The 17,185-nt window shown below is 36.6% G+C and overlaps 1 protein-coding gene across 1 annotated transcript; it reads right to left on the bottom strand.

Annotated features, from left to right (window-relative positions):
• Positions 1 to 446: 446 nt before the first annotated feature.
• Positions 447 to 7,744, bottom strand: LOC149198018 (putative beta-1,3-galactosyltransferase 2). Its single transcript, XM_089406056.1, has 11 exons — positions 6,326 to 7,744; positions 3,953 to 4,049; positions 3,717 to 3,775; positions 3,350 to 3,561; positions 3,165 to 3,225; positions 2,652 to 2,724; positions 2,424 to 2,544; positions 2,132 to 2,219; positions 1,781 to 1,906; positions 1,565 to 1,674; positions 447 to 1,458 (listed from the first exon to the last, which is right to left on the bottom strand). The coding sequence occupies exons 1-11, from the start codon at positions 6,424 to 6,426 to the stop codon at positions 1,256 to 1,258; spliced, it is 1,251 nt and encodes a 416-aa protein (XP_089262182.1). The 5' UTR covers positions 6,427 to 7,744; the 3' UTR covers positions 447 to 1,255.
• Positions 7,745 to 17,185: the final 9,441 nt, after the last annotated feature.

Genomic DNA, 17,185 nt, shown 5'->3' with positions numbered 1-17,185 from the left:
GTCAAATATGGGTGAAGGCCCAAAACTCATGAAATATATGTGTCAAAAAAGTAAATGGTTTGCCGGCCCAAAACTCATGAAATATATGTGTCAAATATGGGTGAAGGCCCAAAACTCATGAAATATATGTGTCAATTAAGTAAATGGTTTGCCTTATTTTCTTTCTCCATTAATGGATAAGCTATACCACTTAATTTTCTCCATTAATGGATAAGCTATACCACTTAATTTCCACAGATATATAGGATAGACTGCATTATCAAATTTTCACAAATCAGTCCTTTGAACAAAGAATGATATATGGGATAGACTGCATTATCAAATTTCTCACAAATCAGAGTCCTTTGAACAAAGAATAATAGATTGCATTATCAATGATATTTGTGGACTGAACAAAGAATGATATATGGGATAGACTGCATTATCAAATTTCTCACAAATCAGAGTCCTTTGAACAAAGAATAATAGATTGCATTATCAATGATATTTGTATTGTGGATAGACTGCATTATCAAATTTCTCACAAATCAGAGTCCTTTGAACAAAGAATAATAGATTGCATTATCAATGATATTTGTATTGTGATTTTTCCAAGTCCTTGTTAAAATAAGGATGAAAATTTACCCACCTAATTTTCATAGCTGATAATACAGCCATCCACTACATGATAATATGATAATATCCTTTTATGATTGGTATTACATTTAACAGGAATGAGGCAATGATGTATGGCACAAAGTGACTACCAGACAATATCAACCCCAGCTCTTATACAATATATCCTAAATGAATCTTCAACTTTGGCTCCAGCAGTTGGATGCTTTAACCAGTGTAGAAATCATACATGTTGATGTGGGATTAAATACCCACAGGAATGCAAGATCAATCATTAGAACTGTCTGACTGTCAGTGTGTTAATTCCAAGCAATTAAGGCAATTGCTCACAGACTAGTAGATGCCCTGTAAAATAATGATCCACATGAGTTCCATAACTTCCTTTTGAAGTAGAAGCCCAGGTTATTTGTCTATGGTCATCTCCATGGCAAGAGAAGGAAAAATCCTTGCCTTGTGAGAAACATACTCCCTATCCAAATCTAACTTGAGTTGCATACAAATGGCACTCATATATAGCTATCAAACAAATTTCACTATTTATACTGGACATGAAAGCAATTTGATAAGTAGTAGTCTCAACTTGTGTGAATCTTGCTTCTCCTTTCCAACCTTACAGTCATGGATACATATGCTTAACGGGCTAATGGCCATGTCTAATGGTCATGTCAACTCCTTTGGTAGTTGAGATTAAGCCCTGCAAAGATGCATTCCATACAACATTGTCGCTTTCCTTGCAGCGACGATGCACTTCCTTAATTCTCTCCGCAGACTTGCAAATGCCACTGCAACTCCAATCAAAAGATGCAACACATACATTCCCTGACTGTGCCTTCCATTCACAATCTGAATTGCATAACAGAAAATGGACATTGTTTTAGATGATGATATAAAGGCATCAGTATCGACATGTTTTGTCGTTGTAGCAAACAAAGGAAATGCAGTTACAGACCTGGAGGAGTTCCACAACACATTTTCCGATCGTCAATGTGTTTCACATCCAACCCTATAAACCAGGATCCAATAGAAACATCCTCATTTGCATATCTATGCAATATATCTCTGATTCACCAACATGAACTAGTTAGAATCGTATTTGAGCAGACTGCCCCAAAAACATTACTTCATTTTACTATAAAGATTTATGAAGAAACATTCAAGGGCTTACAGATTTTGGGATACATAGTATGCCAAATCCTTTGAGATGGCATAAAGTTGACCAGTTGCATGTCTGAAGTATTTATTCCCCACTTCACCAAATTTCCAGTATTCCGGTTCATGGTACCTAACCCCCCTGTCATAAGATATACCAAAACATAAATCTTAAGAGCGAAACGAAAAGTTTGAAAAGTTTATTCCAATTATGAAGTAATTTAAGTACAATGACAACAGTGAAGACGCTTAAGTTCAAGGTTTCAAAATCCAGTGACCAAACGGACGCTGCATAATTCCACAGTTCTTTATCTTATTAATTCCAAGTCTGGAATAATATAAATATTCCCTCCCCTTTGCTACTTACTTATTCGCCAGGACAGGACCAGACTTCATACATCCTGTGTACACTCGAGGCTTTGATCGATGCCTTGCAAGAGTTTTTGCAAGGGTCCCTGGAAGTGAACAAGAGTCTTTGATTACATCCAAAACAAAATACAGAAATAAGGCCCTCGAAGGTCCTATCAGCAAGTGAACAAGAGTCTTTGATTACATACAAAACAAAATACAGAAATAAGGCCCTCGAAGGTCCTATCAGCGCACTGGGGAAAACACCCACATTCACACATTGATAGAAAAATAAGAGATCAAACCCTCACCTAGATTTACATGGACGTCATCGTCAACTTTTATATAAAAATCTGCATCCCATTTTGCATAAGCCGTAGCAAAGTATATTTTTGTCTTAGCAGACAGCTCAAGATACCCTTCAACATGATCCTGTTCAAAGTAAATGAATAACTTAGAAAAATGTGATTTCTTATCAGTCCCATAATAGAAATAAGTACAGTAAAAAGTGTCAGATATAAGGAAAATGTATCATGTACCAGTCTCATGAAGTCGTGGTGTTGTATGTCTTCAGCTTCAATTGCTCTGTCCAGAATTCCACCTGCTGTGGCACTGTTTGCGCATAAAATGCATCAGTTAAATCTGCTCATAGAAAGTCTGAAATAACTAAATTGATAAATCTGTCCAGAACAAAAAATTTCAGTCATATTTTGAAGTGATAAGCACACAAGAAAAATAAAGACCAGGAATAGCTGTTTTGTAAAAGGGACTGTATTCTGTGTAACTAATCACATTTATTCTTAGTGGTCGAGGTAGTTCACTTTATAACTAAGTTGCTCATATCGATTGCACATGAAACTGCATCAGGCATGTATACAAAATAGATCCTAACGCCATAGATGTAAGTTATGATAACAATGTTGAACCTTGATCGTTTTGGGAACTTGACCTTCCCAGAGGGACCTTTTTTTATCTTTACTACATACATTAATTAATTCTCTCAAAATAAACCTATCAATGTTAATGAACTTATATATAAGTGAAGAGCATACCTGTGACCTATGACAAAACGGACAATGATGCCTTTCTCTTCCATCTTCCTTCGCCTTTCACCTGTTTGATCACAATCAAAGAAATCAACATTAGCATCCATATATGATGGAAGGAATAGTTCAATGATTCCATTAAAGATGATGATCATATGCAAATCCATATTCCAAAAGAAATGAAATTGTACCCCGTGGCATCCATGTTGAACGGACTGAATCGCGGCGCTTTCTGCTACTGAAAGCAGTATTGATTCCAACAATCATAAAAGCCTTTGGCCGTTCTGCTGTATTCGTAATAACAGGCTCTTCTGAAATTGGAGCACCATTCAGTAGGGATACTTGAGCAGACCTTGCTGCTGCTAGCTCTCTTTCCAACTCTGAGATTTTTTTACCAATATTTCTGCACAAGAAATAACACATCATTAGGTGTCCCCTCCTTAGATGAAGATTCATTAAAACAATGTCCATCCAGACACTGTACTAAATCCCATAGAACACATAATATGGTAACTCCACTAAAAGAAAACCTAAGAACTGCTGATGCATGCAACTTACTCTATACTTTGATCTGTTTTAGAAAATTCTCCCAAATATTGCCTGGAATCTACAGGTTTCTGGTAGACATAATGTATCATATCAGTTAATATATTGCTCATGTTCAGCTGGAAATCACAAGGCTTATAACCACAAAAAACTAATATATGGCTCTAAAAATACAAATTACGAACGTTAGTTAAACTGAAACCAAACAATACTATTGAAAAAGTTGCTTTTAGCCAAGGTGCACTCACTGGTTTGGGATCACATCCTTCAGAAACAAGCCTGAGCTGATCTCCCAGTTCTCTGCTAAATTTAATTACATCTTTAGCTTCTGGAATGCTCCACATTCTGGAAAAGAGAAAAACAAATAAGTCCACAAGTTATCTTCATTTGCTGATATTATAGAACATGACTATGGAAACACAAATTCCTCACAGCAATCTTGTAGATATAGAGGCAATATGTCAGCAACACATTAACATGATCATGCATTTAAGTATGCAAACTCAAGTTCTGTATGTATACGCAACTATTACGTAATTGAAGTTGTGTGTGAGAAAAAGAAACAGAGATTAACTTATCTGTCTGTTAAGAAATGCAAACATAAAGAATGAAGAAAAGTTAAACATTAAGGATGACACCAATTAACCAGTCAATCACAAGACTAGCATAACATGTGGATTGGCTTTGACAAAGACTTCTATGTTTTTATTCAAGAAACGACTAATCCCTTTCAAATTTCCACTTCAAAAACATTCTTCCTAATGACAGTACAATATCTGCATGTAATTTAAAATCCTTCAGAGTATGTGAATGCTATGCATTTCGATTTCCTTGTTGAAAAATAGCCATATCGTTGAGAAAATCACCAGGGCTATTTGCACATATTTCCTTATGAATTTAAAAACTCTCCTGCTTCAGAGTCCAGATGCTATTTTTCTAACTTATATACAACCAAACCAACATGGCAGTATTCTTGTGATCCATAATGAAACCAACCATGTCTAGCCTGTCATGCTTGCACTTAAATTTAAGGACATCAAACTAGTCAAAAAAATTATTTTTAGTTGCTGTTGAATGATTGCGAAGTATATACGTTCTAAATGCACATAATGATCAATTTCTTGTAATCGAAGTGATGGCAACATATAAGTATATACGTTCTAAATGCACATAATGATCAATTTCTTGTAATCGAAGTGATGGCAACATATACAACTCCGGAATTTTAAATTACATTCTAACAGTTAACTGTCTAATGTCACTAATACCTTTTGCAGATGGTGCACAATACTGAGATATCCTCCTTGAAGATGATGCCCTATCAGGCTATCACTATGTTTACTGTTGACTTATAATATAGGCAAACTGCATTGTCAAACATGACCTTATAGTGCTTTACTTAGCTTTGTAACTGGATCACATGTTTGAAGATCAAGAGTAATAATAAAACCACTAAATTGACAACAATCAAGGGGCAAACATATACAGGGATGTAAAATCTTACAATTTACTCATTTTCAAAAACATTAAACTGAACACGGTTTTGATCAAGCCAGCTAATTAAAGTTCAATGAAAAAAGGTCTTCTGTCAATCATAGCTAGCACATACAGAGGGCATTTAGGAGATTTTTCATGTTTAAATGAAGATTGCATATCTTAAAAATTTAAGAAAAGATATATGTTGTCTTCACAGCTTCTTCTGGCTGCAAGAAAAGAAACAATTTTTTTTTTCCATATATTTTAATGTTTCTAAAAGAAGTCAAATCTTGACCCGATATCTGGAAAAACTTTTCTCTGGAAAAGCGATTCTGCAAAGAAACAAACCAGTGTTACCCATTCAAAACTCAGAAGCTTGAATTTCTAATCTGGAACTAGAAAAACAATCCTAATGTACAAAATACGGAACAAAGTTCCTGAAATCTCAAATGTTTTTCAACTGGGATTTCATTACCCTTATTTGGAAGATAAGCCACAATCAGATCAATATCTACTGGACACAATCAGTCTGATCACAACATAAGTTCTTTTATTTTATGCTCAAACAGTTCAGGGCTCAAACTTATATCGGAACTTATGAGGCACCAACGTTCTCGCCATAAGACCTGCTTCATAGGTTTGAAGCGGCTGCTTTACAAATTTTGGAATTTTGTCTTAGTTTGGTTCACCCGCGCACGATTTGATTTTGATTTTTTGTCGATGGCGGTGTAGGTGACCAAGTACAGTTTCCAGGGATGTGAATGGTAAAAATCCATTAGTTCTCCTATGTGCAACCTATTAGGAAAGGTATGCCCCAGCCAAACAAAATGGTTAATCTGCAAATATGGAGCCCAAGAGGAAAGGAAAAACTTTCATTGATGCATGTCTGGAATCTAAAGATAAGCTCAATCATACCATATATCTACCTATCAAGATTCAATCACACATCAGAACAATTGATTAACGGCATATTGCTACCTATCAAGATTCAAAATCAACAAGCCCAAACCAGAACAGAGAAAAGACCAATATGCCAAACCCACAATCGTAAAGTCTCCAGTCAGAATTACCTGTCATCACACAGAGACTTCTCTGCATTCTAAAGAATTAGAGATCAATTAACAGTTTCAAGAAATACTGCTCACCTATTGGTAAAAAACATTCCCACGCAGAAGCTTGCAGTACAAAGGAACACTATCCATTTGGAAGCCATGGCTTTAGTAGACACTTCTCCACCTCTGGCCATTTTCAACAGGAATTCACTAATCCCCAATTTTCAACGCAGCTCAAGGAAAACGCATGGTTCTATGATGTGTGCTACAAAAAAAATAACTGTACAAAAAATTGCCAGCACTCTCCCATTCAAATCAGTCCCCATAACTCTGTAAATTACTTAAAACCACCATGTCCATTTTCATGATTTCTCATACATGATTGAATTGACCCAAACGGGCTGTATACGACACCAAATAGAAGACCCTGCAAGCACACAGTTATCAAGAAAACGCCATTATTTGGTTGAATGTCCCCAAAACCCACGCCATTATTTAGATGAATCTCCCAAGACCCACTTCAGTTCTGTGCTCAATTTTGTCAAATGTTCATAGCCCGATTCAATTCAAGGAAGAACGACCCACGAAGACTCTCTGCTCATTATCGCTCAAATACTTACAACCCAATTCATCTTTCTGCTCCAAATGACCAGGCCTCAACGAAAACAGACAACCCAATACTCAAATGAAGCCCTTGACCTTAAAATCAATGCAGACAATGTGAATTTCAATTGCAAGGTAAATATTCACGAGAAAAACACACCAGTTTGGTCACTCACGGATATCCAGGGGATTGATAGAGAAAGGTGGGACTCTAGACTACTTATTGTGCGATAGCATTAAAATCATTGGGTGGGTGGGTGGATCTCAAACACATTTATACACGCACCTATAAACCATGCCCCTTTCTGCTGCTCTGCCCGACCTTTCTTTCAAAATAAGGCATCAGAAGAACCCAGCACACTCAGCAGGTAGTGTTACACAAGGAAGCAATAGACAGACATTGGATTGCATACAAGGGAAGTTATCCAGCTATGGCCATTGCTACAGGTATGGTGGTTGAAAGCGTGATTGGAATTCAGAACTATATAGTGATTGAATATCTATTTCTGACCAAACACAACCCCGAGTCAGAGAAACAGTGAATGGAGGACATAATTCCAAATCGTGAGGGGTCATGAACAACCATACTAACTGTCTTCATGGATGCTCTAAATAACCTTTGAGAAAGTTTTCGAAACTGGAGAAACATGAGGGGCATGTGGGTGTGGGGCTTGGAAGCCTAAAGCCGCGAATATGGTCAGAGATCCCACATGCTCTGAGTCAAGTTTTTTCAAGTTTGTACAATGAATTGCATACATTTCAATGCTCATACATTGCTTAGCTAAGCTTTTACGGTCTGGACTTTGGGAAAGAAAGATAAATCACAATGTATGTGTCACACGGTTGCGGGCTAAGCACAATGGTCCGCCATCTGCAACTACCATGTGCTCACCTTTCAATGTCGATATGGATAGCTGCTGAGAAGTTTGAAAATTAGGGGCCATGTGGTGTGCTTCCCTTGCAGTTACATAAAAAGAGTAAAAATAAAAAATTAATACTGAATTTCCCCACCTCCATGTGAGTAAAAGTTGGATTTGGAGTTTTGCAGCGACATCCTCATGTGGTATTTTTTAGAATTTGGAGTTTTTTTTAAATGTACGTCTTAAGTATTTGTTTTATGTTTATTGCTTGACATTGACAGAATATTATATTATTAAAAAAAAATATTTAATTGGAATTTGAATAACGTAAACAACTACTTTCAATGGTAGGCGGTTCCCAACAAGGTGAAATCTAATTGGATGAATTAACTGCATTTGGCACTGCAACATTGATAAGTAATGAAGAATGTGTGCGGAAATGCGCAGGCCTTTTAGTGGATTCAAATACAAATGTACTATCCCATAACGATATTTCATATCTCATGTTCCTTACATTTTTTTTATGGGTGGTTTTTCAATTTGTTGTCAGAATAAGGTAAAAATTGGTGTAAAAAGTGATTATCATTTTTTTCCCTCTGAGTGATTGTTTTTTTTAATATATAATAATAAATTTTTTTAATATATAATTTTTTTATTATGAATTTTATGTTTTATAAGTTTTTAGAACATGGGAATGTTGGGAATGTTAATATAAGTGTCTATGTTTCATAAAATTTTAAATGGTAAATATAAGTGTGTGTTTTATAAGTTTTTCGAACATGGGAATATGAAAACGTGAATATAAGTGTCTGTGCTTCCTAAATTAATGTAAGTGTCTATTTTTCATAAGCTTTTAAATGCCAATATAAGTGTTTGTGTTTCATAAGCTTATGTAATATAGAAACATTTGGAATGTGCACAAATATTTGTTAAAAGCTTTATCTAAATTTATGGCAAACATCAAGTTAGAAGAAGCAATGTTATATATTAAAAAAATACAAAAATATTGTACATGATAATGTATTTAGATAATGACATATATACATGCTACAAGAATAGTGATGGTTATATCATATTTTAATTTATAAGTTGCTTGAATGCACTACCTATTAATGTTTATATTGTATTTATGGTAAATGAAAACATCCCCACATTGAAATCTAAGCATGAGTGTTCTATTTTTAACAATGTTTAAACTCTAGTACTTATTTCAATAAAAATGTAAATCATTATTGAATTGTTTTATCTCCAATAATGCCTCAAATTTTAGTTTCCAATTATATATCAATCAAATTGGATGTTAATCTAGGATAGTTCTAACTCATACTATTTGTTGGAATTGATATATAGTATATTAGACTTTACTACTTGCAATTGTTCAACAAGTTATAAGTAGCAACTCTAGTTTCTATAATTAAACTTTGGAAAAAACTTCAAACATGCCATTTCATAATACATTACTATTAGGCTTTAAGAGATCACATAAGCAATTCAAATAGTAATCCACAAAGTAGAATTTAAGAAATCAGAATACATAACTTACAACATTACTAGAAATCTCACAACAAAATGTAGTGGACAAGCATACCTAGAAAATGTCAGTATGAGAAAATGAAAAATGGAGGGAAGATGCCACACACCATTTCTCATGATGCATTACTCAAAATATTCCTCAAAGCAACTTACTCACCTAAGACACTTCAATATATGCCACTATACTCACTCAATTGTGATTACTCAATATGCCTTGGCCTTCCTCACACAATACTCACAATGTTTCTCACTCACATAAGATTCACAATGTTGCTCACTCACACAATTACCTGCAATGCACCATGACTTCAAATTCTAAATGATGTCAAAACAATGCTAAATGCCAAACAATGTGTATTCCTCGTGATGGGGTAGTTATTTTATAGGTGGAAATTAAGGGTTTTCTTGTGTTGGTGGGGGGGGGGGAGGGGTTGGATGGAGCATATGACATTAGCAAAAATTTGGGGTTCATAAGCTTGGGAGATTATAGAAGCTTCCTGTTAGGTAGGGAGATTCTACAAGCTCCATATACAAGAAACTCATTCCTCTCTTTTTCCATACGTCGATGCTGGAAATACTGAGAGGGGGTTGAATCAGTATTTCATTATTGATGAAATTTTTTCACTTAGTTAATCTTGAAACTGAATTCACATCACATAATCATTAATCCACAATGTATGAACACAAAGATTAAAGTGAAAATCAAAATTTGAAGAAGAAAAACTTGAAAACAATATGTAATTTATTACAATCTCTTGTGATGACACCAATCCTTTGTAAGAACCAACTTACAAAAATTTTAGACTCCAAACTGTTAATAACATGAGGACACCAATCCTTAGTAAGCACTAGCTTACAATACTTGCAGACTCCAACCTAAACTTAGCCTTCAATACACCAGAACATAGAATTCAAATCAGGGATGAACTTGGCCTTCAAACCAGGCATGAACTAGATCTTCAAATAGGATAACTCAACCCTAAAACTCAGCCTTCAAATAACATAACTCAACCCTAAAACTCAGCCTTCAAATAACATAACTCGTCTCTCAGAACCCAGCCTTAAAATAGTAGTAGTCAGCCTTGAAAAACAAACCTCAAACAAACCAAAAATCGTTCCTGAGAATAATGCCAAAAACCCTTCACGAGATGTGTCAAAATCCTTCCAAAGGAAGCTCCTTCAACTCAACTTCACTTCAATTCTTCTTAGTTCATGAGGTATGAACTTTAGATCTAATCCTTCCCTCTCTTAAACATAGAACCAAATTCTTGAGTTAATTGATTAGAAATGCTCCTTCTCATGTCTGTTTATAGTGTGTTTGGACTTTGGGTCAGGGCCAACTTGTCCACTAATTAGGTCGACTGGTGTAACTAGCAGAATGTATGGTGAATATTCAAAAAATCATTTCTCCTCAATCGTGAGGAGTTAGAAGTGAAGAAATTCCCACTGTAGATCACCTGGTAATGCAATGTAGTAAAGAAAAACACTTGATCTACTTCTACAAACAATTTAGCGAAAGCTTAATTGAACATGAGCAACATCAAGCATGAACAGATATAACTGAGATAGAGAAGTAATCAACCATAACACAGAAGATATATCACTGGGGAAAGCACAAGCCTAAAACCCCAACTCTCTATTATCATACAAGTGGAAATCTTGTTCAAGTTACAAAAAGAATCAGCGCTCAAGCTATCCTGCTCTCTCTGTAATCAAACAACACAGCTCACAGACTCAATCGACATAGAATATATATTCCTCAAGCCCTCCAAGCCTCCTATTTCCTTGCGCAGTTTTGATTGGGGTCCAATGATATCACATGTGTGAATTGGCCTCATCACACTCACTGTAACCTCAGGCCCAACTGCACAATCCATAAGGAATAATATTTCTTCTGCATGTAAGGAATATTCACCAAGGAATATCCTAGCAACTGATAGTACATTGTCCCTCCATCTGATCTCAATTGGGTCTCTGACTGAACTAACATGCATGAGTTATCCATGAGTGAATACTCAGTTATCTGAAATACAATAGTTACATGCATGCAAGCATTAAATAACTGAACTCTCATTAATTTAACAAACTATTAAATTAATCTAACTAGACTTGACTAAGTTAAACTAAGTCAACTAATTACAATTCAATATTACAACTCATCTTATCTCTTTAACTGAAGGTTAAATTCCTCAATTAATAGAGAAACTATTGCATGTCCTCACATAGACTCCAAGTTTGATTTTCCTTAACTAATTAACTCAAGATGAATTAATTAATTAATTTCCAAACCGCTGTTGATATCATATTCGAATTTTACTTCCTATGTTTAATCCAGGGACTGACTAAAATAAGAATGGATCCCAAAATGCTATTTTTAGAAAAGCTATTTTTAGCACTTTCACTTTTCACCCATTGTAGCTAAGACCTCCAATGGCTAAATTGCTATTTATATCAGTGCTATTTTTAGCAATTTCTATTTTTAGCATTTCTTGTTGCATACTTTTCAAAAAGAAGGTATGCCATATATCCTTGAAAAGGTATCAGACTAAGTTTTCCAACCATATATCATATGCTCCCATTTCAGCTAGGTAATTGGAGTAAAAAATGACTTCAATGATAGGGCATCCAAATTGGGCCTACTTGTACTTTAGTTGGGTCATCTTGACAAAATATTTCATATCTCATCATTCCTATGGAATTAGAGGGAATCACTTCCTAAGCAAATCCATGAGAAATATCATCATTATTGCTTCCAAAAATGAGATCATCCACATATACAAGTGTAATTTGTAAGTTGTCCTTTTCCATCTTGATATAGATATTGTTGTGAACTACCCTTATTTTGAAGCCTTGTTATAAAAGATAATGGTCCAACCTGGCATACCAAGCTCTTAGAGCTTGTTTTAATCCATAAGGATCTTTCTTCAATTTTCACACATGGAATTTATTTTTGGAAAATTCAAAGCCTTCTGGTTGTTCGATGTATACCTCTTCCTTTAAATCTCCATCTAGAAAGGTTGATTTAACATCCATTTGATAAATTTTGAAGCCCTTTGAACATGAGAATGCAAAGAGCTCTTATTGCTTCTTATCTGGGAATTGGAGAAAAAAATTCTTCAAAGTCAATTCCTTTAATTTGTCCATAGCCCTTACAAACAATTATTTCCTTATTTTCCAATAATTTGTCCTTCTTCATTCATCTTGTTCTTGAATACCCACTTTGTCCCAATCCTGTTTTTATCTTTTTGTCTTGGAAAAATTTCCCAGGTTCCGTTCTTCTCAATATAATTCAATTCTTCTTCCATAGCATTCACCCAATGTTGGTCCTTACTGGCTTGTGAAAAATCCTTTGGCTCTATTTTGGATAGCAAATCAAAATTTCCTTTTCTTGGTGTATTGGTCATTCTTCTTTCGTTTTGTATCCTTGCATCAACATCTCCTATGATTTGGTTCTATGGGTAATGTTTTTGCACAAATTTGTAAGCTATTTGGAATGGAGATTGTGCTTCTTCTTCTTGTTCTTACTTTATAGAAATATCTTCTTAGTCCACATAGATGAATTCTTTTGAATTTTCACTTGTTTTATCTTCTTCTTTCTCTGGCTATGTAACAGCCTTGGTGAAAATTCCATGTAAAAATATATAAATACCATGGATGATGGGACCTGTATTCCAAGCTGAATGGTGGGTAGGACATCCTAGTGGGTGTTCATTTGGTTGTTTATGGCTAAGGAAATTGGCAAAGGCAATGGCTAAGGCTTTGGAAAGTAAAAAGGCATTTGTGGCACATTTATTTATGAAAATAATGGAAATTAGAAGAAAAGGAAGGTGAAAGGTCACAAGTTGCATGTGAGGAGGAAAATGAAGAAAAATAGAGGCTCATTCATAAAAAGGCTTCTGAGGATCAATTGGAAAGCTAGTCAGAGCAGGAATTGGCCAGTTCAGTGTTGGAGCTCTGTTGGCCGCGGGATCCCCCAAGGCAAGTTTTGGGGTTTAAAGCCCAAGTTTTGACTAAGTCCGATGTAAAGACTCCGTGATTTGTGGGCTCGGAGCACGTAGTTGTAATTGAGTCATAGGGTTGTCCACCCTTACTTTTGTAATTTAATGTCGGCTTGAGAGTTCTACCCATGGTCCGCGGACCATGGGATTATATAAATAAAGCGAGGCTCTAAGTGTAATGAGACAATCTAAGGAATCAAAGAAGTCTGTAAGATCTAATGAGGATGAATTGAGTCTTAGTTGAAGCATCGAGTCATGTCTTTGGGTAGTAGAGTAGGAGAAGGCTCTACAGCTAAGTGCGCAGAGGCCTAGTAGTCCGCAGCTAAGTGCACGGACCCCTGCAGCTGAGTGCGCAGGGCGGGTTGAGTCTGTAATCTTTGGAGAAGTAATAAAGAGAAGTTTTACATCAATTTTGTGTATCTTTTACTGTTTTTTTCATTGAATGTATTGGGTATAATTTCCATTTCTGTTGTTTATATGATGCGTGAACTTATATGAATGTGTTGATAAAGCAAATGTAAGATAAAGTATCTGTTTACGCGAAGATAACTAACTGTTATAAGAAGATAAGTAAGATCCGCGGTGTAACTTGGGGAAATAGCACAGATCGCTGCTTTAGTAGCGAGAAAGCACCTCAACCCCTAGCTAGGGCTGCGCAAAGTTGAGTATAACAAAGCGTGAAGGCCTCATAGGTCAAGACAGTGCGTGAAGTAACCTGCGCGAAGGTATTCACAGTTGGACTAAATTGACCCCTTAGATATCTCAAGGGTGCGGAAACTTGGTTCCAGCATCCCCCCATATTGCTTCGGGTGAGACCTCAGTCTGCACTCTGCGAGCTATTGCTGAAAGGGCCAGTAGTGTAGGGATTTGTTTGGCTAAATAACTCTGAACCTAGGTCAGGCCCCCATCAAGCCAACGAATGATTCTTTTGTCGGGACCGAAATCTTCATAGAGATGTTTGATGTCGTATCATTGGAATCCAACTAAGAAGGAAATTGAAGGTTGGTTGGACAGGAGAATTCATGAGTTCGCAACGTAGGAGAATAGGAACCCATGACTGACAAAAGAAGAGTGGTTAGACTGCTACTTGTACATAGAGATCCACGAAATTTTCTTCACATCTTTCCCTATTGAGCTGTACGAGTGGATCGTGAAGCTAGCAGATAGCCAAGGAAGGTGGAAGCTCGACAATCCCATTGTGTGGACCCCATAGTTGGTGCACAGATTGGAAGCATTGGAGGATAAGATCACGCACATTATTGATCACTGTCTCGATGGGATTATATGAGGATTCATTACTGAGTTCGCGGTAGATAATTCAGTTAGCTATAGTGAGGCTGAGCCATGCTTTCTCAAAGGATCGCGAGGTAAGTATGTAAAGTCTCTGAATACTTGGATTAAAATGCTATTGTGTTAAAAGAGGGTTATGCAATTACCTTGATGTCTAGAGCCACGTAAAGTGGAAAAACCTACAGAAACAAAGGAAGTAAGGGACCAGAGAATAGCCCTTTGATTTCACCTCTGTGAGGGGATGAGGGAGAACTTGCGAAGGTCTTGCCGCGAAGTGTGATCAATTTGATAAGGAAGAGAATTTTGTGCATACCACCCCCACCCACACCACCACCATCGTCACCGCCTTCAACTCCATCTTCACTCGTACCAACTCCGCCACCATCGCGAGTTAATATGGCAAGCGCGATAAAGTTTCCTGTGTTCAAGGGAGTAGGAAATTAAGATCCAAACCAGTTTTGGTTCGTGATAAGAGTCGTAAGGGAAGCACATGGAGTTATAGATGATAATATAAAGGAAGTGACGTTGGTCAGCACTCTGCAGGATCGTGCGTTGACCTGGTATATTAAGCATTCTAATGACAATCTAAATGTGGGGATCGCGGATATCCAAATTGCGTTGAACAGAGAATTTAGCAAGTCGAAGTCAGAAGTGCAGTCGATCATTGGATTCAAAGAGATCACAATGCTACCAGGAAAAACTCCTTAGGAGTTGGATCAGAGACTGAAGTTCACAATTCGCGAAGCTAATATGACTTTGACAGATGGACAACACTGCGAATGGTTTGTAGTATCGATAACGCCGCATTTGAGGAACACGTTATCACAACAGAGGTTAATGAATCAAGCAAAGGCCTTGGAGATCGTGATGAGGCTGCATGAGACCCCAAAACAGGATCCTAACTTGGGAATTCAGCAGATCCACGTGCAGTTGAAAAACTTATGCCTTGAGATGCAGAGTCTGAAACAAGATAGGACAGCTCGACCAGAAGTGCGCAAAGTGGTATGGTGCATTAAATGTAAGGGTCAATGTTATGAAACCAGCTCACAAAAAGATAGAAAAGAGAGATCCACGCCTTATAATTCAGCCTCTTCGAGGGGGCAACCTCCTTTACATTACATAAATGAACAATTCTTGGATGATACAAATGAAAATACCTCCTTTCTATATATAGGAGTCTAAGTGGTCCCAATACAATCAAAGCCTACATAACAATAATATTGTAGGGCACAACAATAACAATAGTGGGCTTCTATGTGGCACAATAGTAACAATATGGGCACTGCATGGGTACATCAATATAAATAAGGGGTATAACTACAATAGTAATGGGGTAATCACTAGTATTATAGGGACCCAACATGCCCCTCTCCTTCAAAAAAGTGTTGTCCTCAACGCTTGAGTAGTTCAGGATACTTCTGCATAAAATTCTCATCCTCCCATGTGGAATCTTCAGCGGATAAGTTCTTCCACTTGATAAGGTACTTTGAAATTGATCGATTTCGTAGCTGTCGAGTTCTTGTTTCTATAACTGCTTCCGGTTCCAATATAATTTTTCCTTCTTCGTCAAGTTCTGGCAATATTGTTTGAACTGGGAGCTTGTCGCCTATAACCTTCTTTAACCATGAAACATGGAAAACTGGGTGCAATCGAGAAGCTGCAGGAAGCTCCAATTTGTATGCAATAGTACCAATCTTTTGCAACACCTTGTACGGACCATAATACTTTGGTGATAATTTATTATCCTTCTTAGCTTGCTTGAGGGACATTTGCTTATATGGTTGTAGCCGTAGGAATACCCAATCACCTACATCAAAACTTCTTTCACTACGATGTTGATCTGCCTGTTGTTTCATTCTATTTTGTGCCAACACAAGGTTATCCTTTAAGAGTTGGAGGACTTGTTGTTGATGTTCGATGTGATGTTCCACTGCCTGAACCTTAGAATTTTCTCTTAAATATGATGTGATGGATGGTGGTTGATACCCATAAAGTGCCATAAATGGGGTCATTTTTGTTGCTGTATGAAAGGAAGTGTTATACCACCATTCAGCCAGAGGCAACCATTTGACCCATTGTGTCTGTTTATCAGATACAAAGCAACGAAGATATCCTTCCAAACATTTGTTTACTATCTCAGTTTGCCCATCAGATTGAGGATGATAAGATGAGCTATGAGCTAACTGAGTACCAAGACAAGAAAATAATTCTGTCCAAAAATTTCCAGTGAAAATGGGATCTCTGTCACTTACAATAATCTTTGGGTTTCCATGTAGCTTTTGAATTGTTTCCATAAATGCAGTAGAAACTGTATTGGCTTTAAATGGATGTGATAATGCACAAAAGTGTGCATACTTGGTAAGTCTGTCAACTACCACCATGATGACACTCTTTCCCTCAGACTTGGGTAAACCTGTGATAAAATCCATTGATACCTCCTCCCAACGTTGGCTTGGAATGGATAAAGGTTGTAATAGACCCGGTGTCTTAATTGTTTCAACTTTATTTTGTTGGCAAACCAAACATTCTGCCACAAACTTTTGAATATCTGATTTAAGGCCATCCCAAAAAAAATCCTTCTTAACCTTGTGGTAAGTTTTTAAAAATCCTGAGTGCCCTCCTAAGGGAGAAGTGTGCAATTCCATAAGAATCTTTTGTTTTAGCTGGGA

This window comes from Pinus tabuliformis, chromosome 2_2, assembly GCF_031772625.1.
Source record: "Pinus tabuliformis cultivar Carrire ecotype Pingquan chromosome 2_2, CPIR1, whole genome shotgun sequence".
Taxonomy (NCBI): domain Eukaryota; kingdom Viridiplantae; phylum Streptophyta; class Pinopsida; order Pinales; family Pinaceae; genus Pinus; species Pinus tabuliformis.
This window is presented reverse-complemented; position numbering and strand designations above follow the sequence as displayed.